The sequence below is a fragment of the Enhydra lutris genome, unplaced genomic scaffold, assembly GCF_002288905.1.
Source record: "Enhydra lutris kenyoni isolate GAN:26980312 unplaced genomic scaffold, ASM228890v2 scaffoldscaffold11, whole genome shotgun sequence".
Classification (NCBI taxonomy): Eukaryota; Metazoa; Chordata; class Mammalia; order Carnivora; family Mustelidae; genus Enhydra; species Enhydra lutris.
Genome location: NW_019154095.1, coordinates 40680155 through 40708148, shown reverse-complemented (window position 1 = coordinate 40708148; position 27994 = coordinate 40680155). Strand labels below are relative to the sequence as shown.

At 38.7% G+C, this 27994-nt stretch overlaps 1 protein-coding gene across 1 annotated transcript in view; it reads right to left on the bottom strand.

Moving 5' to 3' along the window:
• Nucleotides 1-27994, bottom strand: part of LOC111144504 (pleckstrin and Sec7 domain containing 3) — a 615446-nt gene that overhangs the window by 428076 nt on the left and 159376 nt on the right. The window contains exon 2 of the mRNA XM_022498815.1: nt 25626-25734. Within this exon, the coding sequence (XP_022354523.1) occupies nt 25626-25734 (109 nt within the window). The remainder of the gene's footprint in view (nt 1-25625; nt 25735-27994) is intronic.

Sequence of the window (27994 nt, the reverse complement as noted above, 5' to 3'; positions counted from 1 at the left end):
CAAATACCCAACTGCAAGGCAGTTCAAGAGGGCATAAAACTCAGGTACATGTAATAAACAAGGAGAATTTTTACAGTCAGGAAACTGCCTTCCTCATGGATGGGGCCCAGGATGGAATCAGAACCCAAGAGTGCCAGGACACCATTAAAGTTGAAGCAAAGTATGGTCTGGAGCTAAAGAAGTGACCTGAGGGGGTCCTTACCCATACACAAAAGTAAAACTTGAAAGCAAATACTATGAGGAAGTGAAAGTCCCCTAACAAAGAAAAGTTGGTAAGTATCCAAATGGCATTCGAGGGGGCAAGCAAGCTAGCCAAAGGGCTCAGTAAGCCATACTTACATAATTCTCTATCCTATAAGCTCCTTTATTTGCTATTTCTATTTCCTCTCCCTCTTTCAGTAAGAGATTCTGTTCAAAAATTCTCGTATTAACTACATTAATGTAACATGTAATTTCACCTCTCTGTAGGGATCAGTAAGAGTATCCATGAGCTAGATGGCAGGGAATCAGGACCAGAACAATTCTAGACCCAGCCTCAACAACAGCACACATCTGCTCAGCCAAAGGATGGAAGGGAACAGAATTTCTTTTAGAACCTGTCTCCCCCATCAGCTTGTGTAGCAACATGCTATCGAGGTTGTGGTTCTACCTCTTCTGCCCTGCTTCTCTCTCCATGGTTTGTTACACTTCTTCTACCCTTGAATTATAGATAGTATCAAGAATTGATCAGTTCTCAGCTCACTGCTCTTCTCACTTAGCATTCTCTGCCTTCTAAAATGTAAGAGCTCGGGGTGCCTGGGTGGCTCAGATGGCTAGTGTCTGCCTTCAGCTCAGGTCATGATCCCAGGGTCCTAGGATCGAGTCCCAGGTCTGCTTCTCCTTCTGCCCTGACCCCTGCTCCTTCTCTCTCCCCTTTCTCTCTCCCAAATAAATAAATAAAATCTTTAAAAAAATAAATAAAATGCAAGAGCTTGGAATAAATAGTGATCCAAAAGACAAACTGGTACGGTGGCAAAAGCATCCTAAATGAGTTAATACACATAAAGTGCTTAAAATGGCACCCAGCAGCACATAGGAAATATTTAGTACAAACTAGCTGATATTACTATTACTATTAGGAATCAATCTTTGCTCTTACTTACTATATAATTTGGCAAATAATTTTGTCTCTGAGCCTCAGCTTTCACCTATTACTTTAAAAAAAACTTAATTAAAAAAATAAATAAATAAATAAACTTAATAAAAGTCAACTTTTTTCCCAGTCTTTTGTACTAAAATAAAAATTTGTAATTAATTTGGATTCACAATTCAAACAATAATGTAGGTAAACAAGATGTTTACCTCCCAAGGTTGCTATAAGATTAAAATCAGAGGGGCACCTAGGTAGTTCAGTTGGTTAAGTGCCTGTCTTCAGCTCAGGTCATGATCCCAGGGTCCTGGGATCAAGCCCCATGTAAGGCTTCCTCCTGCTCTGCAGGTAGCCTGCTTCCCCCTCTCCATTTGCCCCTCCCCTGCTCATGCTCTTGAACTCTCATGTGCGTGTGCTCTCTCTCTCTCTCAAATAAATAAATAGAATCTTAAAAAAAAAAAAAAGAAAAAAGAAAAGATTAAAATTAGAAAGGCTACATGAAAAAGTAGCTGAAAACTACAAGACGGTATTTGAAAGTAGGGCTCTACACTGATAATTTCCAGGTGGCCAGACCTGACATCTCTCAGAGCTTCAGTCCACTTCACACTTCTGTTGAGTGGGAAGTACTAGTCACATAGAGACCACTATAAATAAAAAGAGAAAGATGTCAATGATTTAGTCAATTCAGAAGAAACTGCCAATCAGCCAGACCAGACATCGGCCTGTGGTAACAGAAAAAGGAGAGAAAACAGGAAAACTCTAGACCAGTCTGTATCCTCTTAATTACAAGCATGAAGGAGGCCAAATACAGAAGAAATCTTGGCAAGGAAAGTTAAAGGTCTCGAGGCTACATTCCTATCTGCCAGCCTATGATAATGACAACATATGAGAAACTTCGGTTAATGACAACATAACGAGAAAACAAATACAAAATAAACCACAGCTAGAAGCAGTTCGCATATAATCTAGCTTGCTGGCATAGGGGGAAGGGTGAGGAGGTATCTCAGGAGGAGTCTAGAAGAGATGTGTGTCTCATGTGAAGAATGCAAAGGAAGAGTTCTGGATGATGGGCTAACTTGAGACGCTCTGCCCTGTGCTTCTCCACAGACAGTGGCCACGTCACTACCAATAACAAACCATGCATTACATATCCACAATATTTCACCAGGTGAACCCCCTGCCTTCTCATTTTGAAAGGCACTACCAGGAAGAAGGAAACCTGTACTGAGGAAACAGATTCTCTCTTTCCTAGGATCCTGTATGGGATCTCAGGGCAGCCTCCTCTAGGAACTGTGCCTACCATCCCTGGAAAGCTGAGTCTGCCCAGAGAAGCAGAGAAATGGCAAAGAGTCAACAATTTCTAACTGTCTGACAGATGTCTCATGTTACACATTCAACATGTCAGAATCATAGTGATTACCTTCCCTGAAAAACTAGCTTCTGAGAGAGAATTCCTACTTTGATGTAATATTAATCTCTCCTGTCACTTTAAAGTCCTCACATGTCCCGTATCTTTAGTCTCCAAGACTATAACAAGGTTCTTAAAGTCTTATGCATCTATCCCTTCCTTTCTATTATTACTCTCACTTCTCTAGAGCAGGTATGATTGCCTTAAGAATTAGCTACTGGTCCTGAACAGCCTACCCACCTCAACAGGAATTCATATCTTCTAACAGACTCCAAGTAATTTTGCCGTATTAATCTTCCTAAAGCACTTTTCTGATAGCACTGTTGTCATGTTGTCACCACGGTCCCATTATATGCCCTCCCCTTCCCCCAAACAAAACAAAACAAATCTTAAACAAGTTCCCAGTGTGACTAAATTAAAGCTGTCATTCTTTAACCCAGGAGTCAGCAAACCTTTTCTGTAAAGGACTAAATAGTAAATATTTTAAGTTCCATGGGCCATAACATCTCTACACAAATAGGTGACTCTGCCCTAGTAGCAAAAACAACCACAGACGATGGTAAACTAATCCATGGCTATATTCCCATAAAACCAGTATACAGTTATTCCCTCTTTTCCAACTATGTCTTCCTCATTACTCATGGCCCTACTCAAATTCTATTCACTGAGATCCTCCATGCTTAACCCAACTCCATGGTCATCCCCTCCTTTTCACTCTTAAAACATATACTGCCTGTACTTTTCATTGGGTCCTTATATTTTCACTGTTTTCCCTACTTTTCATCTCAAATTTTCTATGTCCTAGATAACTACCATACTGTAAAAGTTAAAAGGTATTCATTAATTCTTTACCAAGATGATGACAATGTTAAGTTACATGGCAATCCATGGATATATGGACCCAAAACAATTTTCACCAGTCCCCTTATTTATAACAATTACAGCAAGTGAGCCCTATACAGTAAATAAATAAATTTTTTAAATGGAAAAAAGAAAGTATAAATTGATCCTTTTGGCCTTTCCAGTACAAGGTACATCTTACAAAAAACAATGACAATATTGATTCAGTAACTGATCTACTTAAAAAAAGTTATTTTACCAATAAATATCTTATTAGTGTTATTGATTTAGGATAATAGTTATATTTGTAGCACTAGAAAATATAATCCTTAAACTTGTTTTTCTATTCCCCAAGTCTCAGAGAAGCAGTTCTTAATTTTTTGCTATCATGGAACTCTTAGAGAAAGCTATGGACCCTCTCCCAATAAGAAACATTCAGATGGACATTTATATAAACTCTGTATAAAATGTCTGGAGGACTCACAGACCCCCTAAAGTTAAGAAATCCTCCCTTAGAGGGTTTCATGTTAGACATTCACAGCTCTTACTCACTCACCTAAGAAACTTTCCTTTTAGTTCAAGTCATTCAAAGAATTTTCAACGCACCAAAGGATCTGGCAATATTTTTTTTTACATTGTCAAAGAACAAACTATTATATCCAAATCAGAAGATGTCAAAGATCATAAACAATGGAAACGGAAAAATGTATAGTTACAAGCAAATGGATGAGAGGAGAGAGGAGAATATCAGCAATGACTTGCAGATTTCAAACTCATTTCACTGCTTGCTAGGAAAGCTCAGATGGCCTGGAGACCCGTCCACCACACCCAGGTTTCCTCTGGCCAACACATATTACTGCTAAACCTCAAACATCAGAAGTGGCAGTTTTATGTCCTAAAACAACAACTCAAGAAAAACTGCCATTAGCAACTAATTGTAAAATATCTCTTCAAAACTCAAATTCAGGGATAAAAATGAGTTCCTAAATATCAGTGTAATAACACACTATGAATACAACAGCAGATAAATAAGACATATAATAATATTCATGACACATAGTGGCTGAATTATAATTTTCTTTCACTTTGTCTTCTTTTATAAGATAAATTCATTAAATATATTGCTAGATAGGATTTAACTTTTATGTCTTTAGCACTCGGCACAAGAGAATGAGCGCAAAATATCATAAAAATGTAAATTTTAAAATTCAAACATAAAATAATTAAAATCAAACTATCTGTAGAAGTAATTCACCTTGAATATAATAGGTAAATTGATGACTATGGAATTTCAAAAATAGTCACATTCCAGTCAAGGTAACAAGGTACAGTGTAAGTCTCATTTAGTGCAAGAAAAACCTGTAAATAAATGTGTGCCTTTCAGAATGACTGATTCAAAAGCCGAGACAGGCTATAAGGTACAGAGGGGACCCTCAAAGAAACAGACAATCAAACTCAAAGGGATTAAATAAAGCTTCTCAGGACACAGACTTCGAATCACAACTTTCTAAACTGATATTAAAGGCCATGATCATACCTTCATTCACCTTTCCACTTGAGGCAGTATTCTACTGTTCTCCACAACATCACTCTCATCTTCTCCCACAACAAAATGTTCTCCCCATTCTTTTCACATATTCAAATCCTACCTGTCCTCTAAGACATAGAACACATCTGCATCCCTCCAAGAAGCTTCTGATGACTCCTTCATTCCCCACTCTGTTCTCTCCTCTCCTGTATATAATATGATGACCACATATCCCTGATTTCCCACACTGCTCCTGATCTCGACAGTCTGTCTCCTTTTAGGAGTGTATGTCTGTCTCTAGCAGGATCTTTAACATGGAATTAGTCATCTGTTCATGAGATTTAAACCAATTATCTGGCACTTAAATACATCATCTTCTATTTAATGACTCTGAGCATGAATATCATCTTGCTTGTAAGTTCATCAGCTTTTTACAAACAGTGATTAGCAGTATTGGGTACATAACAAACACTCAATAAATATTTGCAGAGATTATTTAAATGTATTAAACAAGAGAAACTTATTTCCTGCCCCTATTTTCTTCTCTTACTTTTAATTACCTAGATATAAGAACCAAAGCTATACAAATCTCAGTTCCCAGCACATTTTAGGAAACTTGCCACCACAAAGAATCTCTAGTCATTTTTCCTTTAAAAAGAACAGGGTCTCACGCTTCTTTTAAAAATTCTCTTTACTTTCACCAAGACTAACTCAAAGTTCACCACATCAGCTGTTCCAAGGACAAATGAAGAGAACGTATTTTAAATATTTAACAATCTGTCATCAAAAGGGCAAGCTCTCTAAACTGCTTTTCCTAGTATAGTTAGCTGGATTTTACATTGAGCCATTCCTGTTCATTTGCTAGGGCTGCCCTCACAACCTCACAACAGAAATCGTTTTGTAAAATTGTTTGCAGGTCTCCTGACACACTGAAATAAACTTATCTATTCCTTAAGATTTGACCCTGGCCTTGTTAGCACCACTATCTTATCAAGTCAATGAATACAGACTAGATACTCCAACATATGAATAGTACAGACATAACAAGGGAAAAAAACTGTTGGGGGAAAACAAAACTAAGCCATGGATGAAAAGGTGCTTAGTTTTACTCACTGCTATTCTGTATCTTGCCAAGAAATCTCTAATTCTATAGTGTTGAAAGCAAGCAGAACAGTGTTTTTATGTATTTTTTACTTCTATCACATTCCTGGCATTATAATTTCCCTCTGGATGAGAAAGGCTGGGTTGCTGAAGTTACACTGCAAGGAAAAAGGGGCAGGTTGGATGCTCCAATCACAGTGGATAAAGAATTTAGACATTTCGGTATCCTGAGACACAGAAGACTGCCCCAGTAAGAATTTGCTTTCTTCCTAATTTAATGGCCCTGTCATCAGCACCCTAATGCTGCCAACAGAAAGGAACATGCATTAAATAATGTGATGCCTTAGGCCCTATCTTCTTTCCCTCCCAAAGGAAAATACAAGGAGGTACTGCACTGCATCAACACCTTTCAAAAAATAAAGAGCTCTATGAGACCTAAGAAAGAAATCATACAGACCAACAACATAAAAATATTTTAAGAGGAAAAATTATGCCTTCAAATTATATTTCACACAATAGTCCAACAGGTGAGACAGATAAAAGAGGGGATGCCTTTGGCTGACTGGGATGGGGCATGGACTCATAACCACCATCTCCTATTCCCTAAAACCTCAGGGAGACATGAAGATTTTGGTTTCAAGATTAAAAAGGAAAAAAAAAGTGAACCGAAAAAGTTAAATAGTTTATCCAGTATCATACCACCCATTGATGACAAAGTCAGAATTACAGCCCACTTTCTTTTTTCTTTTTTTAAGATTTTATCTATTTGACAGAGATCACAAGTAGGCAGAGGCAGGCAGAGAGAGAAGAGGAAGCAGGCTCCCTGCTGAGCAGAGAGCCCAATGTGGGTCTCGATTCCAGGACCCTGGAATCATGACCTGAGCCAAAGGAATAGGCTTTAATCCACTGAGCCAGCCAGGCTCCCCTACAGCCCACTTTCATACAGAATGGCATTCAGGGGTATGGTGGCACCTGACTCTGTTCTCCATAGAAGTGTAGGGTATTGTGGGAAGACTCAGGCTTTGAACTCAGGTTGGCATACCAGTCCCATCCTTCCTTGTTGTGGAACTTAAGGTTACATTATTTAAACCTCAGTGAATCTCATCTATGAAATAAACTGGGAGTGCAGGGGAGGCACATTAATATCAGAGGAGTCTTCTGAGGTTTAAACTAATACACAAATTTTCTAGTAGAGTATCTGTTACATAATAAGTGTGTAAAAATGTTCACGCAGGATTGAACCCCCCAAAATTAAGAAAAATATCCTACTCATGTTATCAGTCTATATCATAATTTAATACAGAGCAAAACAAGTGCAGCAACCAAAAACCTATCCATTAAGGAACAGTTTAGGACGTTCCACATTAGTCTTTCAATTATTACATATCCAATAACATTGACTTCTTTGGAAGTTTTTGCAAAATTTATATACAAAGGGAAAAAACAGCATTCCAGACTGGTTTTCATACATTATTTTAATGCATCTTATATTCAGGCAATATTATTATCAACAGCCTACCAAAATGTCTGTCTGAGGGTATAGCTGATTAACATTTCTATTTCAAAAACTGAAGTTTGTTTTTGCCATAAAAATTCCAGAATCTTTAATTTCATAACATCAAAATGAGATTAAGACACAAAAGATTTAATGTGTATTTGTACACCACTGGAATTTTTATAAACCTCCAGATTAGATTAGGCAGAAAGAACAAAAGCATACTAACTGACCTTCAAAATGAATCTGCAAGAAATCTGCCTGCAGAAAAAGCAAAACAGCACTTGTGAGCCTCTACTGAAAGTGTTACACATTTTGTCCACCAGAGGGCAGTGTTGTCTCACTATTAACAGAACTGTGTGCCCAGTTAAGAAACTCAGGGATAAAATTCTATTTTCAAAAAATTTCTCTCCAAGCTTTTGGGGAAAAAGGTTTTTTCCTCATTAAAACATGCTCATGGTGAAATTTTATTTTACATATTTAAAATAGTACATTTAAGGCGCCTGGGTGGCTCAGCGGGTTAAGCCGCTGCCTTCGGCTCAGGTCATGATCTCAGGGTCCTAGGATCGAGTCCCACATGGGGCTCTCTGCTCAGCAGGGAGCCTGCTTCCCTCTCTCTCTCTGCTTGCCTCTCTGTCTACTTGTGATCTGTCTGTCAAATAAATAAATAAAATCTTTAAAAAAATAAATAAATAAATAAATAAATAAAATAAAATAGTACATTTAAAATTATTAGTTACATTACAGGTACAATGATGAACATTGTGACTCTCCATTTATATTGCACAACCTGACTTCATCCATACTGGGTTCTTTAAATAGTGCAAAATACTTTATACAGGAATGTGTTCAGAAGGGTCTTCGCAACCAAAATAAGGAAAAGAAATATCTTACAAATTACCATGAACATATATTAAAGTGACAGGGGAGGGGAGAAATTTAAAAAAAAAAAAAGTTACAATCTGTACAGAGGAATTGCCACAGACAACCAAAAAGTTCCCTCTCTGCTGGGAGAAGCAGCAGGCCTCTGACCTATATAGGTCTGGCATTCGTGCTAAGGTAATTTTTTGGTGTCAATCAAAAAAAAAAAAAAATATATATATATATATATATACATATATATATATATATATATATATATATATATCGGTAACTCATTGGAGGAAAACCTAGAAATCTAACACTAGATATCTGCAATTAGGTTAAAATTACATCATAAAAGATGGTCCAGTTTTCAAAATTATTTTGTGCCTATGAATTAATCAAACCTCTAGGTATAGGATTATCCTAAAAGGAACGAAGACTCACTGCGTCCAGTTCCACCTAGCCAAGCTTGCTGCAGTTCTGACTAGTCCTTAATCCTCACTCAGCCTGACACTATAAAGCTCAAAAGGTGGTGGGCAGTGGCAGGTAGAATAACGTTTTATCATATATTTTAAACCATTTCATGGTGCTTAGGGCATACTAGTCCTTGTTATTAAACATCTATCCCACCATACCCGTAAAAATACTCTCACTTCGCAGTAAATATATCCATAATTTTAGCTTGAGAGATTCAGTCTCTATCCTGTCTCAGTGACAAAAGCCCAGTGAGGGCTGCCAAGGGTTTAGGGGCACGAAATATGCAAGACCACTTCTAAAGGTCTTTTCAGGAAAATAGCAACCAACTACCCTGAGTAATTTTAACAAGTCATAGGATCATGAGGTTTAATCTAAACAACTTTACACATACATATATATCCTATGTGATACACAGAGTTGTCTAGACACACACACAGTTAACTCCTCATTTCTAGACACTTCAGTCTTGATCTTACTAGATTCATCTATGGCATGAATTACTCCTTTATTAAAATCCTTTCCATCATTTGCCAAATACCTTTCCGTTCTGATTTTCCTTTAAACACCATACTCTCATCCTGACCTTTAATTTTTTTTTCTCTTCAAAGTGCCATCTTTCCATTTTGTACATGCTTCCCGGGCAATCCTATGCACTTCCAAAATCTCTTCTTTCTGGCCCAGACCTGTATGCCCACCTGCCCACCAGACCTCTCCATCTGGATGTGCCACAGGCATCTCAAACTCAATACATCCAAATATCACCGTTCTTTTCTTGCCCCCCCCCCACACCTTCTCCTCCTTCAAACCTGCGTTGTTGAAAGGCACTACCATCTCCGCAGCCGCCCAAGCAGATGCCACTCAGGGCCTCCCTCCTCTTCCTTTCCACATCCACTCAGCAGGAGCCCCTCCCTCTGCAGGAAGCCTCTTCTCTTCAGTCTCCACTGCCTTAGTCCCTTCCTCCTCACAAATCCCTTGCATTCCCACATGACTTTGCAGCAGAGGCACCGGTGGCTTAACCCCCTGGCCCGTTCGTCCTCCTCCCTTACTAACAGAACTCCCAATTTTTAGCTAGGCCCATGGCCACTTGGAATGAAGATTACATTTTTGACATTTCCCCTGTAGCTATGGCACCACATTATAAACGACGAGCTCTAACTGAAAGTGTTTTGTGGTCCTGTCCCCCAAATATCTTTGAATTACATATAGCACATGCCCCTCTACCATTCCAGTGCTCCTCCTGCACCTTCCAGCTCTCAAGGAATACGGCCGAGCTCAAACAACCACATCAGACAGTGAGAAATGTTCAAAGGCTACCAAACCAAAGAGTCCAAAGGAGTCAGGATCATCTGACTGCAGCATCAGCATCTGAGCTCTAAATCATCAGTGTAGATTCCTTCCATGAGAGAGAAGAGTAAACTTTTGTCTAAGCCACTAGTGTGTGTGTGTGTGTGCGCGCGCGCGCGTGGGCATGCATGTGTTTGCATGAGCATGCACCTTCCTAACATGGTACATAGCCAACAATCTCACCTTTCCATAACTGCAATCCAATCTCTAGGCTACTTCCTGTAAATCCCAAATGTGAAAAATTAGTCCATTATTTTAAAAAATCCATTCTATACATACTCCTTAGCATGGTATGTGAAACAGTTCACAACCTGGCCCTTGCCTTCCACAGGCCTTCTCCCTCATTCCTGCTGTGCTGACGCCAGCTGCTCTAAACAGTCCGCAGTGTTCACAGTAACACATCTTTGCATTTGCTCCTTCCTGTTGGAAATGTCTTTCTTCTGAGCACCCACTCCACCTGACCCTCAAAAACCCTGCTTGGATAATCACCTCCCAAGAAGCCTTCCCTCCAGTCGATCTTAAGTGTGCTTCCAATCGCCTCCCAAACCTCCCTGTTCTTCCTTCCACTATAGCAAGTAGCACACTGTGTTAGAATCATCATATTTGTCTGTTTCCCCCACAGGACTTCAGTCAGACTCTATGCTTTATTTCTGTATCTCCAGCCTAGCAACTACAGATACTTATTTTATGTTGAAGAAGTAAAAACCCAGAAGTGCCTTTACTTGCCTTGAAGGAAGTTTCTGGCATCTGGTACCTAACACAAATGAAAATCCAGGCTTCCTGATTCTTCACCCAGGCCTGTTTCCAGTGCATCAGCATTTCCCCAACTGTGTTCCAGTAACACCCATATAGGGAAGTTAATAATGTTAATAGCATGTGGGTTTCCAGTCACTCCACATGACTTTCAGTTCCACTAACCTGTCAAAGTCCTTCCACCCTGTCTCCCCACCCTGCTGCTACTTTCTGCCCAGAAGCTCATCTCCCTCAGCCTCTCCCTCAGTCGGGGTCCCATTCTCCATCCAAGAGCCACCAGCCCCAACCCAGGCAGGACTCTACTCTCCCAGTACTTTTTAACAATCCTCTAAACTTCAGCTTAACCATATCCTGAAACTCACAAATCTCTACAATTTTCTTTATTCCTTCTAAAAATAGACATCTCGCCTCTCAGAATTTTTTTTTTTTTTTAATTTATTTGACAGAGAGAAATCACAAGTAAGCAGAAAGGCAGGCAGAGAGAGAGGAAGGGAAGGAGGCTCCGGCTGAGCAGAGAGCCCGATGTGGGGCTCGATGTGGGGCTCGATCCCAGGACCCTGAGATCCTGGCAGAGGCTTTAACCCACTGAGCCACCCAGGCGCCCCTCGCCTCTCAGAATTTTTGAGCACTTGCCCTTTCTTTCTGTTTTTCCAAGATTACCTAGAGTGGATCTGTGCTTTATCTGTAAATCTGCTCAGCCTCTCAGGACACAATCCCTCACAGCTGAAATTCAGCTACAAAGAGTAAGTTGAGCTCTTCCTGGGCTTTTGCTTCTCAGCACTGTTTGCTCTACCATTTCCAAAAAGGCAACTGCTCTCAGTGATAGGAAAAACCCAACCCGGCAGGAGTTTTGTATCTGTACTCTATCTCAGAAATCTCTTACCATGACCTCCCACACCTTTAGGAAGGAGTGTAACCCTCCCTTCCCCTCTCATCAGACGCCCTGTCGTTACTGCACTCACCCCTCAAGAGCAGGACGGCTCACAGTGCAATCTGATAACACCAGGGTCTCAATCACCCAGGGCATTCATTACAGTACTAGGTGTTCAGGTCACGCACCAAAATCAGAATTACTGGGGGGGGCGGGGAGTTCAAGAATCCAAACTGTTTTTTCAGCTTTACTGAGATATAACAGATAGTAAATTCATAAGATTCTAAAGCCTACAAGGTGATATTTGATATACGTATGCACTGTGAAAGGAAGTATTTGAGGTTTTATTTTTTATGATTTTATTTATTTGACAGAGAAGGATACAGTGAGAGAAGGAACACAAGCAGGGAAACAGGAGAGGGAGAAGCAGACTTCCCTCTGAGCAGGGAACCCGAAGCGCGGCTCCATCCCAGGACCCTAGGATCATGACCTGAGCCAAAGACAGACGCTTATCGACTAAGCCACCCAGAAGCCCCAGTACTTGAGTTTTTAACAAGCATTCCAAGCATCCAAGGTTATCAATATATTTCTGCTAACAAGGCAGGACAGGGCTGGACAAAACAGGGGCCACAGAATCCCCAGAAACTATCACGTGAAGCCTGAAGCAGCTGCCTTCATCCTAAGTGTATAATACAAAGAATATCATCTAAGTATGTCATGAAGCGGGAAAGGTTTGCAGAGTTCCTAGAATTTGCAGAGAACTATTCAATTAGTATTTCTAGGGGAGATTCACAATGATCATTTTCAAAACTTCCACAGGGCAATCTGATGTGCTTAAGAACCATTGCTTTAAAATAGCAATTGTCAGAGAGACTGGGTGGCTCAGTCAGTGAAGCATACGACTCCTGATTTTGGCTCAGGTCACAGTCTCAGGGTCATGAGATTATTAAGCCCTGCAGGCAGCTCTGAACTCAGCGAAGAATCTGCTTTAGATTCTCTCCCTCTCCATCTTCTTCTTCATCTCCCCCTGCCCCTCCCCATACTTACCTGGTGTTTTTTCTAAAATAAATAAAATCTTTAGAAAAACTAAAAAAAGCAATTCTCAACTTCATAAGATCAAAAATGCCTTTAATTTTATAACAAATATTTTACAATGCCTCCTTTATTATTATGAAGTGACATTCAAAAATAGTAAAACCTGCCTAAACATAAAATTCAAACTAATCAATAATTTATGGAATGTGGTACATTCATGATTTTCATTATGTAAATGCGTAGGTTAGTCAAATGCTTGCTTGCTTCTAAACACAGAGTCACCCGGATGGCAAGACGCAAGCACAGATAACAGGTGTGTGGAACTGATGACTCAACAGCCATGAACACCACCTGTGAGACATGGTATTTTGAAACGGTGAATAAGTTTTAGTAAACTTCCAAACTAAGTAAAATCTTTCCTTGGTTCACATGATAGTTAACAGTGCTAGAAAATTCAGTGATATTTAAAATAATGCAAAAAACATTTTGTTTATATGTCGCAAGTCCAGGGGTGCCTGGGTGGCTCAGGGGGTTAAGCATCTGCCTTCAGCTCAGGTCATGATACTGGGGGCCTGGGATCGAGCCTCACACTGGGGAGACGGCTACTCCCTCTCCATCTGCCTGCTGCTCTGCCTACTTATGCTCACTCACTCTGTCAAATGAATAAAATCTTTAAAATTTATTTGTTTAAAAACAAAATGTTTAAAAAAAAAAACAAAACAAAAGCCATGTCCTAAGTCCAGATCATTAGAAACATGTTTTTCCCCAACATGTACGTCCAGCAGGGCATTCACGGTCAGGCGGCAAGTGGAACAATTCTTCCTCCTGCAGTACTATCCCACATTCGATTATAAGACGCCTACCATCCCTGGTCTTCCCCATTAAATTTCAGAGCCAACCCTCACCCCAATCACTGAGACAGTTAAAATCATCCCCACATGTTTCCAAAACCACTTCCTTAACATAACCATTCAACCTCCTCAAGCAGCAAGAACAGAGGCAGTTTATCAGGCCGCAATGTAATTTTCCCTCGTACTCCCATCTTACATTATAGTAACTCCAGAATCTCTACCTCATTCCACCCATACATTTCCCAAAGCAAGTATTTCTATAAATGCTAGCAAAACAGGAATTGCTGATGAAATTCCACATGAATGGACAAATATCACAGACATGAGAAAACTTCATAAATTCTTTAAAAACTAATGCGCACTATTTTTTAATAATCTAATCATGTTTCCTAATGACATTACTTTTTAATTTCAGAGCTGTCCTCTCATTTATCTGATGATCTTCAAACTGGCAGTGGTTCCTAAGCCCTACAGTTTTGGGTTTATATATAGCTCAAGTAATTACCTTTTTAAATACAGCAATTCTTTTAAGTGTTTATTTAAATTCCAGTTAGTTAACATACAGTGTAAGATTAGTGTCAGGTGTACAATATAGTGATTCAGCACTTCCATATATCACCAGGTGCTCATCACAAGTGCCCTCCTGAATCCCCATCACCTATTTAACCCGCAATCCCATCTACCTCCCCTCTTGTAACCATCAGTTTGTTCTTTATAGTTAAGACTGTTTCTTAGCTTGCCCCCCTCTCTGGTTTCCCCCTTTGCTCATCTGTTTTATTTCTCAAATTTCACATATGAATGGTATTTGTCTTTCTCTTACTTATTTTGCTGACCATAAGACTCTCTAGCTCCATCCACGTCATTGTAAATGGCAGGAATTCATTTTTTTCAATGGCTGAATTATATTCCACTGTATATAGATACCACTTCTTCTTTATCCATTCATCAGTCAATGGACACTCGGGCTGTTTTATAATTTGGCTATTATACATAATGCTGCTATAAACATGGGGGTGCACATATCCCTTCGAATTAGTGTGTGTGTGTGTTTTAATATTTTATTTATTTATTTGAGAGAGAGAGAGAGTGAATGAGAGAGAGAGCAAAGCCGGGGGAGAGACAGAGGGAGAAGCAGGCTCCCTGATGAGCAGGGAAGATCCTGGTATCATGACAAGAGCCAAAAGCAGACACTTAACTGAGCCATTCAGGCTCCCGAATTAGTATTTATAATGGCACAGTTCTTAAGCCTGTGTATCATAATCATCACCTGGGGAGCTATTTAAAAATTTAGAGATGCCTGAGTGCCTTGCCCACTCGTTCAACTGCAGAGGACAGGAGAAGGTGGGGCCCAGGAATCTTTGTTCTCTTTGGAAGGTCTACAGGTGATTTTCATGCCAGCAGGCCCAGATCCATTTTTGGGTCTCCTGAAACTTACACAACCTGAGGTGCTCTCTTTAAGAGAAGAAGAAAAAACCGCTACGTCTCTCAAGCCCTTGGAAAAGTCCTGTGCATGAGCTTCATGGCTTACCACTGCTGGTGCTAATCATGCTTGCAAACTACGACATAATGAATCATTATCACAATACGTGACTGAACCTGTCAAGTCTTATAGTAGTATGACTCTGAAGCAGAGACCATCAGCCCAAAATGCCTACAAGCTTCAGGAGATAACAAACGGACAGCAGGCAAGTAGGAGATAACACAAGAGGGCTGCTGACTGGAGCTCCAAAGGGGCCAGCTGCTGCTTGGCATCAGGGCCCACTCAGTGTTGCACTCTCGGATTTTTAACAGAAGGCTGAAATCTGGGTTTTTATAGGAAATTTCTCAAATTTTAAAAGTTAGCTCAATTTTTAAATAAAACATTGGCTAACTAAATAAAACATGAGTGAAAGATGGCAGTATATAACCTCTGCTTTACAAAATAAAAGGGAAAAGACACCTCCTATCTAAAAATAAAAGGAGGGGCACCTGGGTGGCTTAGTGGGTTAAATGCTCTGCCTTCCACTCAGGTCATGATCCCATGATCCCTGGGATCAAGCCCCACATCAGGCTTTCTGCTCAGCAGGGAGCCTGCTTCCCCCACCCTCTCTCTCTCCGCCTGCCTCTCTGCCTACTTGTGATCTCTGTCTGTCAAATAAATAAGTAAAATCTTTAAAAAAATAAAATAATAAAGTAAAAATAAAAGGAAACTTAAGATTGGACAGTTGATTTAAGGAAGATGCAGGGAGATGCTGCTAAAGGCCTACCTGGATCCATCTCAAGGATCCAAATTTACTCTAAAACATCCTAACAGCACTCAAAGAGTTCCTTAAGTCAAGAAAAGATTCCTTCTCTAATATAAAACACACAGAGAGGAAAATCCTTAAAAATGAATCCCTAAAAATGAATCCTTAATGGTTCCTAAGTGCATGAAAAAAGTCTGACCTCGACGACATTTGGTGCCTTATGTTTAGAGAGGTAAAAGCGCTTTCCTAAATAGCTGTGTTGTACAACTGTAAGTAATATAATATTACGTGCCAACTATACTTCAGTTAAAAAAACAAGCCTCTCTTTTCCAGTTGAGATGTACTGTTCTAAAGTTGATCATATCATACTCTCAGAAAGAGTCAAATCCTGTTCAGCTTTTCAATAGGTGCTTTAAAAAAAATACAATGAACACTGGTTCAAAAAAAAGTGGATCTCCTAGGCAAAACTAAAATACTGTACTGAGTAGAAGGTAGGAATAAGCTTTTCAGCACACGATCCTCATTGATTTTTGCAACACTCCTTAGGTATTTCAGTCTAAGAGATGCCAGGCAGTTCTGAGGAGACAGCTGAGGCTATCAGTGCTATGTGCACATGTGTGGACCAAGCAGGGAGAAGATGGAAGTACTAGACTATCATCACCCAAAACCCCAGCCAAAGAAAGAGTTCACAATGCCTTCCTGGCCCACTTCACCTAGCCAAAATAGACCACTAAAAACTATTGCCTACCAAGCAGGGTCTGCAAAATAGCTGAAAAAACAGAGGACATCTGGATATCTGGCCAATTTAATAAGGGCCAAGGATTGGCGAGCTAGTCTAACATATACTTGTGTATCATAGTGTAAAATCACTTTTCTGCTTCCCATCATGGTTTGGAAGGAGGTTGGAAGTGGAAAGGAAAGAGTAAACTAAATAAAACGTGCCAAAGACAGAGGATTTACCAAAGGACTTGACATAAAATTATAAACTAACTTGTATCTGTGATGAAGACAAGAAAATAATAGAACAGAAGACCTTAGAATTAGTGGATTTGTCATTTGTTACTTTGTTTATCTCTGGTTTTCTACACCAACCCATATATTTCCTAAAGCAATGTCTCCTAGCTTTCCTGGGTCCCAAGGCCAGAGGCAAAGATCAGGATAGGAACATGAATAGGGTTAGGCTGCAATGCGACTTTATCTCCATCCTGCTCTCCAGGAAGTCTGTGTATGGGGAGGTGTCACACAAATCAATAACATGCTCTACATTTACCCAATACCTTTCTTCATTAAGAATTATTTAGCTTCTTCCTCCACCATAAGCAAAAAAACAACTCAACATGATCACAGACCTAAATCTAAGAGTTAGGACTATAAAACTTAGAAGACAATATTACGAGTAAATCTTCTTGACCTTGGATTAGGCACAGGCTTCCTAAGATACCAAAAGCACAACCAACAACAACAACAAAAAAAAAAAACAAGTAAATTGGATTTGATCAAATTTTAAAATTTTGTGCTATAAATGATACTATCAAGAAAGCAGACAATCCACAAAATGTGAGAAAATAGTTTCAAATAATGTACCTGTATATAAAATATACAAAGAACCCTTAAAACTCAAACATAAAAAGACAAACCAACTAAAAACTAGGCAAGGGATCTGAATAGACATTTCCCCAAGGAAGATATAAATAAGCCAATAAGCATATGAAAAGATGATCAACATCATTAATCATTAAGGAAATGCAAAACAAAACAAAATGAGATTCTACTTCACATCCTCTAGGAATGGTTATAATAAAAAAAGATAATTGTAAGTGTTGACAAGAATGTGGAGAAATGAGAACTCTTGTACATAGCTGATGGGAATATAAAATAATATAACCACCATGGAAAAAATTTAGAAGTTCCTCAAAAGGTTTAACATAGAATCACCACATTATCCAGCAATTCTACTTCTAGGTACATACCCAAGAGAAGTGAAAGCACACATCCACATAAAAACCTATACCCAAAGAGGCAACCCACAGAATGGGAGAAGATATTTGCAAATGACAGTACAGACAAAAGGTTGATATCCAGGATCTATAAAGAACTCCTCAAACTCAACATACACAAAACAGATAATCATATCAAAAAATCGGCAGAAGATATGAACAGACACTTCTCCAATGAAGACATACAAATGGCTATCAGACACATGAAAAAATGTTCATCATCACTAGCCATCAGGGAGATTCAAATTAAAACCACATTGAGATACCACCTTACACCACTTAGAATGGCCAAAATTAGCAAGACAGGAAACAACATGTGTTGGAGGGGATGTGGAGAAAGGGGAACCCTCTTCCACTGTTGGTGGGAATGCAAGTTGGTGCAGCCACTTTGGAGAACAGTGTGGAGATTGCTCAAGAAATTAAAAATAGAGCTTCCCTATGACCCTGCAATTGCACTACTGGGTATTTACCCCAAAGATACAGATGTAGTGAAAAGAAGGGCCATCTGTACCCCAATGTTTATAGCAGCAATAGCCACGGTCGCCAAACTGTGGAAAGAACCAAGATGCCCTTCAACGGACGAATGGATAAGGAAGATGTGGTCCATATACACTATGGAGTATTATGCCTCCATCAGAAAGGATGAATACCCAACTTTTGTAGCAACATGGACGGGACTAGAAGAGATTATGCTGAGTGAAATAAGTCAAGCAGAGAGAGTCAATTATCATATGGTTTCACTTTATTTGTGGAGCATAACAAATAACATGGAGGACAAGGGGAGTTAGAGAGGAGAAGGGAATTGGGGGATATTGGAAGGGGAGGTGAACCATGAGAGACTATGGACTCTGAAAAACAATCTGAGGGGTTTGAAGCAGCGGGGGGTGGGAGGTTGGGGGAACCAGGTGGTGGGTATTAGAGAGGGCACGGATTGCATGGAGCACTGGGTGTGGTGCAAAAACAAGGAATACTGTTATGCTGAAAATTAAAAAATTAAAAATTTTTTAAAAAAAAGAAAACCTATACCCACATGTTTATAAAACCATTATTCCTACTGGCCAAAAAGTTTAAGCAACCCAGGTATCTATCAAACGATGAACAGATAAATAAAATGTAGTCTTATCATACAATAAAATATTATTCTGCAATTTTTTATTATGGAACAAAGTAGCAATACATGCTACAGCATGGATGAAAACAACACAGTAAGTGAAAAAAACTAATTACAAAAGACCACATATTATATGATTTCAGTTATATGAAGCGATTAGAATAAGCTAATCTATAGAGACAAAAAATAAATTATTGGTTGCCTACTGCAGTGGGGAGGGGATACAGAGTGACTGCTAGTTCATGTAGTCTTTTCTTTTTAGGATGATGAAAATATTCTAAATTAATTGGTGTGATATATGCACAACTCTGTGAACAAACAAAAACCAGTGAACTTCACACTTTAAGTGGGTTAATTATGTGGTATTATATATATCTCAATAAAGCTATTAAAAAGCAGTACCGTTTCTGGGTATATATCCAAAGGAAATGAAATAAGTATCTCAAAGTGATATCTGCACCTCCATGCTCACTGCAGTATTTACACTAGCCAAAAAATGGAAAGAACTGTTCATCAACAAATAAATGGATAAAGAAAATGTGGTATAATGTGGTATATATAATGAAAGGAAGAAGACCTGTCATTTGCAACAACATGGATGGACCTTAACGGTATTATGCTAAGTGAGACAGAGACAAGTAGCACATGATCTCACTTTTATGGAGAATCTAAAAAAGTCACCTCCTAGAAACGGAGTAGACTGGTGATTACCTAGGACTAAGGGGTGGGAAATGGGGAGATGTTGGTCAAAGGGTATAACTTCCAGTTAAAAAAATCGAGTAAATTGTGGAGATTTAAAGTACAATATGGAGATTTAAAGTACAATACAATACCGTATTGCATACTTGAAACATGCTTAGAGAGTATTATCTTAAATGCAATCACCACCACCAAACAAACAAACAAAAAGAAAAAAAAAAGAGAGAAAGAAATAGTAACTGTGAGATCTAGATATGCTAACTAAATGTGGTAATCACGTCACAATATATACATATATCAAGTCATCACACTGTAAATATTAAAGTTACGCAATGTTATCTGTCAATTAAATGTCATAAAGCTGGAGAAAAGAATTATTTGGGCTTCTGGGTTACCATGACAGACAAGGACACAAGTTTGCCTCCTCTCCTTTTCTTTTCTTTTCTTTTCTTTTTTTTTTAAGATTTTATCTATTTACTTAACAGGGATCACAAGCAGATAGAGAAGCAGGTAGAGAGAGGGGGAAGCAGGCTCCCCGCTGAGCAGAAAGCCCGATGCGGGGCTCGATCCCAGGACCCTGAGATCATGACCTGAGCTGAAGGCAGAGGCTTTAACCCACTGAGCCACCCAGGTGTCCCTCCTTTTCTAAATCCTATTAAAATAAAAGAAAATTTCCAAAGAAAATAAATTTGTTAACGATGCTGAGAAAAAGAGGAACATTACTAAGCCAGAAATTTTAATGAGTTTATCAGACTGAAAGGGGTGGATGGGGTTATAACCACAAAATAAAGCAGAAATCACAACCAAGACCCAATCCAGAAGGCTTCAGATATCCTAATGGTAATGCCTCAGGGAAGCTAAAAGCCCAGGGTTGACAGATGTCCATATAGGTATGGATAAGCAGAATGGGAATGGGAAGCAGAAGAGATGTCACTATGATTAACTGAAGAATTAACTACAGCACAGCTTCCTATGTTGGTCCCTCTCCAACCACCCTCCCTACCTAGAGGCTTGCTGGCATCAAAGACTTAGCCTGAATATAACAGGCAGCACACCCACCTACCCCTGTACCAGTCCACAAATCTCAATGCACAAAGATTCTTCTCAGCCCTTCTCTATACACAAGGAAGATGCCTGTTGGGGATGCATTCCACACACACAAAGAAGTTCTAGCTGTCATATTTGGGAACTCAGTCCTTTACTCATGTGTATGAATGGGGAAAAAAAAAACCAACTCCAACAGACATTTGAGGAAAAACAGTGGCTTCCAAGAGAAGTGTGGAGGACAAGGGGAGTTAGAGAGGAGAAGGGAATTGAATAACATAGAACTGACCCTGGATGAAGTAGAAATTACAAAAACAGAAGGTAATCTTAGAAAAACAATTCTAGGGGTGCCTGGGTGGCTCAGTGGGTTAAAGCCTCTGCCTTCAGCTCAGGTCATGATCTCAGGGTCCTGGGATCGAGCCCCGCATCGGGCTTTCTGCTCAGCGGGGAGCCTGCTTCTTCCTCTCTCTCTCTCCCTGCCTCCCTCTCTGCCTACTTGTGATCTCTGTCTGTCAAATAAATAAAAAAATAAAAAATTTAAAAAAAAAAGAAAATTCTAATGAATTCTTTAGAGAGATTAGACATAATGCATACATAAAAGAACAGATAAAATGAAAACTGAGTGATCAGAGATTGGGAAAGAGCTTTTGAAATTATAAAACAGAATTATCAAAGTGAAACTTCTATTAGAGAGAATGGAAGGTAGTATTTTAAAACAGGAGGGAAAAATTAAGAGACATGGATGATTAATCTGTATTTTTTTATTTTCTATAACTTATATTTGGTTCTTGTTCAAATATGTATGTCTAATTTCACATTTTCCTCTTTCATCATAACGGTGTCTCTTCCCTCTTTTATCTTTTAAACAACCAATTTTACAGTTTCACAATATTCCAGCTCTGGTTCTTTGTATCTTGATTCCCTGTTTTTGTGAATATGGACTACCCCTCCTTCCATGCAAGTTCCTTTCTCTTTGCAATTTATACCATTTTAATGTGAGTTGATTAACATTATGGATTACTGATTTATTTATTAATATGAGAGTTTTCTGTGTCCTGAGCTATGAAACGATCCCTCAGTGGTTTTGCGTTTACTTTGACAATAATTTGTGGGTTTTTGCTAGTCTGTGAAACTGAAAACTAAAGGATACCTCATTTAAAATAGAGTGGGGAGGCCAGAAGGGGAGCGCTCATGCCCTACCACTGTCAACTGCAGATGCCAACAGGAAGGGAGGTATTGTGCTTTCCCAACAGGAAGAAGCCTACTTTATGAGTTCAGCAGGAGAAAGGAAGAATTTCTCACTGGCCAGCAATAAACTCAACCAATAATACCACGACTCAACCAATGAGAAACTGTCCACCAACCTAAACTCTTTCTTCCAATGGACTTCTGTTCAAAGCAGCCCCTCCCATCTTCCTTTCTTTCTATAAAAGTAAGGTTCCTTTCCTTTTATCTTTGGACTCCTACATTTTGCCATACTTTGCATGTCCCAAATTGCAATTCCTCTGCTGTTCCTGAATAAACAGATCAATAAAGAATACAGGAGTAAGATTCTGTCAACTTCTAAGAGTTAATATAAGAAGTTGATTCTCTTTCTTAGCATCCCACAAGCCCTTTTACTTCCTCACACACTTCCATAACTCACTTGTGTTCTCCCTGTAAGTTGAGAACCAGAGTCTTACTTTTCTTCAAAGCCTTTCTCAATTATTTCTTCCTTCCGGATTTTGATAAAAGAGAGACCAACCGACAGTGGTCATCTGATACTGCCTTACAAACACCTCAAAAAACATACTTTCCTAAAATGAAGCCACCTTTCTGTTAAAGTATACTTTATCTGACTAGTTTAGAAAAGCCATGCTGGTCATCTAAGTGAGGCAACCTAAAGAGGAAAAGTGTGGTAAGTGGAAGTCTGATCATCAGCCAAACACTAATTAATTAATACAGGCCTTATGGTTAGCTCCAGGTGAGGCTCCTATGATACCTCTTTCTATCTCTCTGAAGTTCAATGCAACTCCATTTGTATTCCAACAGCTGACTGGAATGGAAGAGGAGAGCCTACCTCTGGTGACTCACAGCCTCATTAAGTCACAGCACAAGTGATGTCACACATAGCCAAGAGCCTCTCAACAATCACCAACTACTGCTCTCGCCCTTGAGAAGTTCCTGAAAGCTGCAGCTCCCAGAAAGCAGGCGAACAAAGAAACCAGTGAAGCACAGTCATCGCTTTCCTTTCACTACACTAGATGAACAGATAATGAGAATCTAGATCTTAATTCCAAGCCATCTTCCCACAATTCACATGTTCTCCTGTATCCCATCCAACACCCTAAGCCTTGTCACTGATTCAAAAATCCCTGCAATAAGCTATAGTTTGCAAATAATCTTGACTTGTTTTCCCTAGAACCTCCCACCTACAACTCCTATTAAGTCCCTGCTCAGCGGCAAGGTCTAAGCATTCTCTCCCTGTAGCGGCGACACTTTCCTTAGTGTCACTTACGAACCAAGTGACTTTACCTGATCTGAGTATGTCATTACTAGGGTACCACCCCTCAGGTGATGGCACCTGAGTATTACTGGGGATGCATCCATTTCTCCAGCAGTATGTTTCTGGAGCACCTAGTTTAAGTCACTTATTTAATCACTTTTTTTTTTTAAGAAAAAAAAAAAAACCTTTGTGGGAGGAAGTATGTCTATCAAATTCAAATAAAACACTGTCCTATTCTCTCTACTACTTTACCCTGCAGTATTTTGAATCTGGGCAGTGTTTTGATGACAGATGACTAGTCTATGTAAAGAAATTTCAACAGTGTTTTGAAATGAAAAAAAATATGCCATAATTTTTTGTAAAGATATGAAAAGATATGTAAAGATATGAAAAGAAAAAGAAATGAAAAAGGTATCTAACAACCCTCTTGTGGAAAGCAACAGCTTCTGCTGCTCTATTCCAATTTCAAGATCAATCCATCTTGATTTTCCACTTCCTTCTGCACACCTGGATACTGTGCAAACTCTTTACCTTGCCTTAGTAGGCCCTCCATGATTTTGCCCCTTTTAAAATGATTATCTTGCTAAACTTATCTCTCCTCATATACTTTTTTAGCCAATCAGGCTAGTCTCCTTCCTGTCCTTCAAGGAATTTTTATTTTCTGCCACCATACCCTTGCTCATACCATTCCCTCCAATCTGAAATACCCTCCCTCCAAATCCTCCTAATCAGAACACTAGTTGTTTCTTTACGAAAAAGTTCAACTTCTACCTCTCCATGAAGTCAGAGCTAGAAATGATTATTCTCTCCCCCTGGTCACTTACACATCTGTTTCTCCCCGACCAAAGAATAAGTTCCTAAAAGGAAGAACTCTATCTGTACTTCTTTGCTTCCTCACAGTGCCCAGTACAGGTAACTACACAACTAAGTGTTCTTTAAACATATTTATTCAATAAATGCATATATACTTTCATACTTGCAGAACATATCACCACTAGAAAAAAACAATACTAACCATCTTTACCAAGGCAAATAAAAACAGGTTTAAAGTGTCATTAAAATGTCATTCTGATTTGTCCCAGGTATACAGGTATACTCAAAACCTATACATAAGAAGAGCCAAGCTCATCCTCCAAGTCAGAGAACTATGCAGGCATTTGATATTATCTCTACATAGTGAAGCAAAAATCATTTTTTATCAAAGTCAAAAATAACAGCACAAAATCACAATGTGACATGCAAAGGTAAAGCTATGTCAAGAAGGAGTGTGTGTGTGTGTGTGTGTGTGTGTGTGTGTGTGTGTTTTAAGAAGGAGTTTTAAATAGTCTTGGGTGAATCAGTATTCCCTGCCTGAGAAATAGTGAACAGATGATTAAGTGCCCCAAACCTCAAGCCCAGAATAGTTAGATATTTATGCTGAATGATAAACAGCAAATTGGGGCATTCTAATAAAAGCAGAATGATTTTTTTTTTAAATAATCAAGCTGGTTTATACTTCCTTAAGAGTTCGCAGCTAATGAAATCTAATAAGTATTCATTATTAAGGTAAAAGAAATTCTTAAATGAATGCATATGCACTACATTCTTGCTATCCCCCAATATTACGAGGTCCATCACATAATCCTGACCAACACAGAAGTCCAAAATGCAGTTATTACTTGATTTTTTTTCAACTGAACAACAACTATATTAGGTCAGATTCCTTGTCTACCCAAAACAAAAATCAATGTCAGACAGTGACAGAATTGAGGAAAGTCAAGACTGTACTTCAAAGGTCAGGGACATGGTGATGACGATGATGATTACAGTAAGTAATAACATCAGCAAACACTTTCATAGCACTTATTACATGCCACACGTGGCTCTTAGATCTTTTTATAAGTCAATTTACTTAAAACCTTAAGAGAATTCTGAGATATATGTAACTATTTTATCTATAACCTGTAGAATCTCATTTTACAGATGACAGCACTGAGGCACAGAGAGGTTAGCCTACTCAAGGTCACAAACTTTATAAGCTACAAGGCCAGAGTTCAAACACAGGAAGTCTAGCTCCAGAGCCCAGGTTCCTAAGCACATGCAGAATCCCTTTCCTAGCTAAGTCCCAAGACACATTAATATCCCCTTTATCATTACTGAGTGAGTACTTCTTCACACTCATCCCTACCTTCCTACCTCTTTGAAATCTGCTCGCTTTAATTATTCTTTAAAACAAACTTTCTAAGAAATACTGGATGTGATTCTTGTAGCCTGTTCTGGGTACTTTCAAATCAGTTCTTGGTCTGAAGAATTCTCAGCTTCTGAGATAGGAAAGTTCAGTAGCACTTCACATCTGTTACCTGCAGGAGGAGGGTCAGGAAACACTTACTAGTATCTGGAGGTTTCTCTTCAGATCTGCCAAATAAAAACTCATATTTGGCCTTGGCAACACTCTGGGAATGCGCTGATGCATTGTTAACCCAAACAAATGTCTCTGCCTGCAAAATTAAAACATAACAAAGACATCATTTAAAATATATCATAAAAATACATTATAAAGCAAACCAACCACGAGATAATGGTTAGGCAATAATGATATATCTACTTGACAGAATGATACAGTAAGCTATTAAAAAATGAAATATGAAAAAACATAACACAACAAAAAACAAAATACAAGAAGATCACTGCAAGATTACAATTATATTGAAAAATAAATATACATCAATTGGGAATAAGAAAAATATGAAAACTTTGCCTTGATGGGAGGGCAGAACTGTGGTACAGTATCTTTTTTTAATTAAAATATAAGTTTCAGGTATAAAACATAGTGATATAAAATGTTCACAATAAATGTAGTTACCACCTGTCATCATACAAAGTCATTCCAACAGTATTGACTACATTCCCTATACTGTAATTTTCAACCCCATGACATAACTCGAAGTTTGACCTCTTAATCCCCTTCCCCTATTTAGCCCTCTAGCAACCACGTTTGCTCTCTACATGTATGTTCTCTGCACTTATCTCTATTTCTGAGTATTTTTATGTTTGTTCACTGATTTTGTTTTTTAGATTCTACATATAAGTGAAATCATAATGCATTTGCCTCTGTCTGACTTATTTCACTTAGCATAATATACTCTAGGTCCATACACGTTGTGGTAAATGGCAAGCTTTCCATCCTTTTTATGGCTGCATATTATTCCATTGTACATATATACCACATCTTATTAATCCATTCATCTGTGGATGGGTACTTGGGTTGCTTCCATATCTTGGCTATTAGAAATAACACTACAATAAACACAAGGGTGCGTATACCTTTTCAAATTAACGTTTTTGTTTTCTTCTTCCAGAGCAGGGTTCCTGGATTACATAGTACTTCTATTTTTTAAATTTTTGAGGTGCCTCCTTACTGTTTTTCATAGTCGCTGCACCAATTTACGTTCCCACCAACAGTGCATGAGGTTTCCCTTTTCTTCACATCCTCACTAACACTGTTATTTCTTGCCTTTTTTATAATAGTCATTAGCCATTCTGTCTGTGGGAGGTGATGTCTCATTGTGATTCTATTTTACATTTCTCTGATGATGAGCGATGTTAAACGTCTTTTCACGTGTCTCTTGGCCATCTGTCCTCTTTTGGAGAAATGTCTATTCAGGTGCTTTGCCCAATTTTTAATCAATTATTTGGTTTTCCTGGATTATGAGTTCTTTATATATTCTGGATATTAACTGCACTTATCAGATATATCATTTGCAAATATCTTCTCTCATTCAGTAGGTTTCCTTTTTATTTTGTTGATGGTTTCTTTTGCTGTGCACAAGTTTTTTAGTTTACTGTCCCAATGGCTGGGTTTTTGCTTTTGTTTCCCTTGCCGGAGGAGACAGATCCAGAAAAATATTGCTAAAGACACTGTCCAAGAGCTGACCACCCATGTCTTCTTTTAGGAGTTTTTTGGATCCAGGTCATATATTTTGGCCTTCTATCCATTTTGAGTTTATTTCTGTATACAGTGTAAGAAAGCAGTCTGGTTTCATTCTTTTGCATGTTGCTGTTCAGTTTTCCCTACACTGTTTACTAAAGAGATGGTCTTTACCCCAGTGTATATTTTGCCTCCATCATAAATTTATTGACCATATACGTGTGGGTTTATTTTTGGACTATCTTTCCTGTGCAACTGATCTACATGCCTATTTTTGTGCCAGGACCATACTGTTTTGAGTACTACAGCTCTGCAGTATATTCTGAAGTCTGGAATTGTGATACCTCCAACTTTGTGCTTCTTTCTCAGAATCACTTTGGACATTCAGGGTCCTTTATGGTTCCATAAAAATTTTACAATTGTTTGTTCTAGTTCTGTGAAAAGTACTATTGGTATTTTGATAGGGACTGCACTGAATCTACAGACTGTTTGGGGTTAGTATGGACACTTTAACAACATTAATTCTTCTAGTCTGTAAGTGTGGTCTATCTTTCCACTTATTTGTGTCATCTTCAATTTCCTTCATCAACGTCTTAAAGTTTTCAGAGTACAAGTCTTTCACCACCTTGGTTAAATTTATTCCTAAGTATTTTATTCTTTTTGTTGTTATTGAAAATGGGACTATCTTCCTAATTTCTCTTTCTGCTAGTTCATTATGACTGCATAGAAACCCAACAGGATTTTGTATATTAATTTTGCATCCTTGCCACTTTACTGAATTCATTTATCAGTTCTAATAATTTTTAATGGACTCTTTAGGCTTTCTCTAT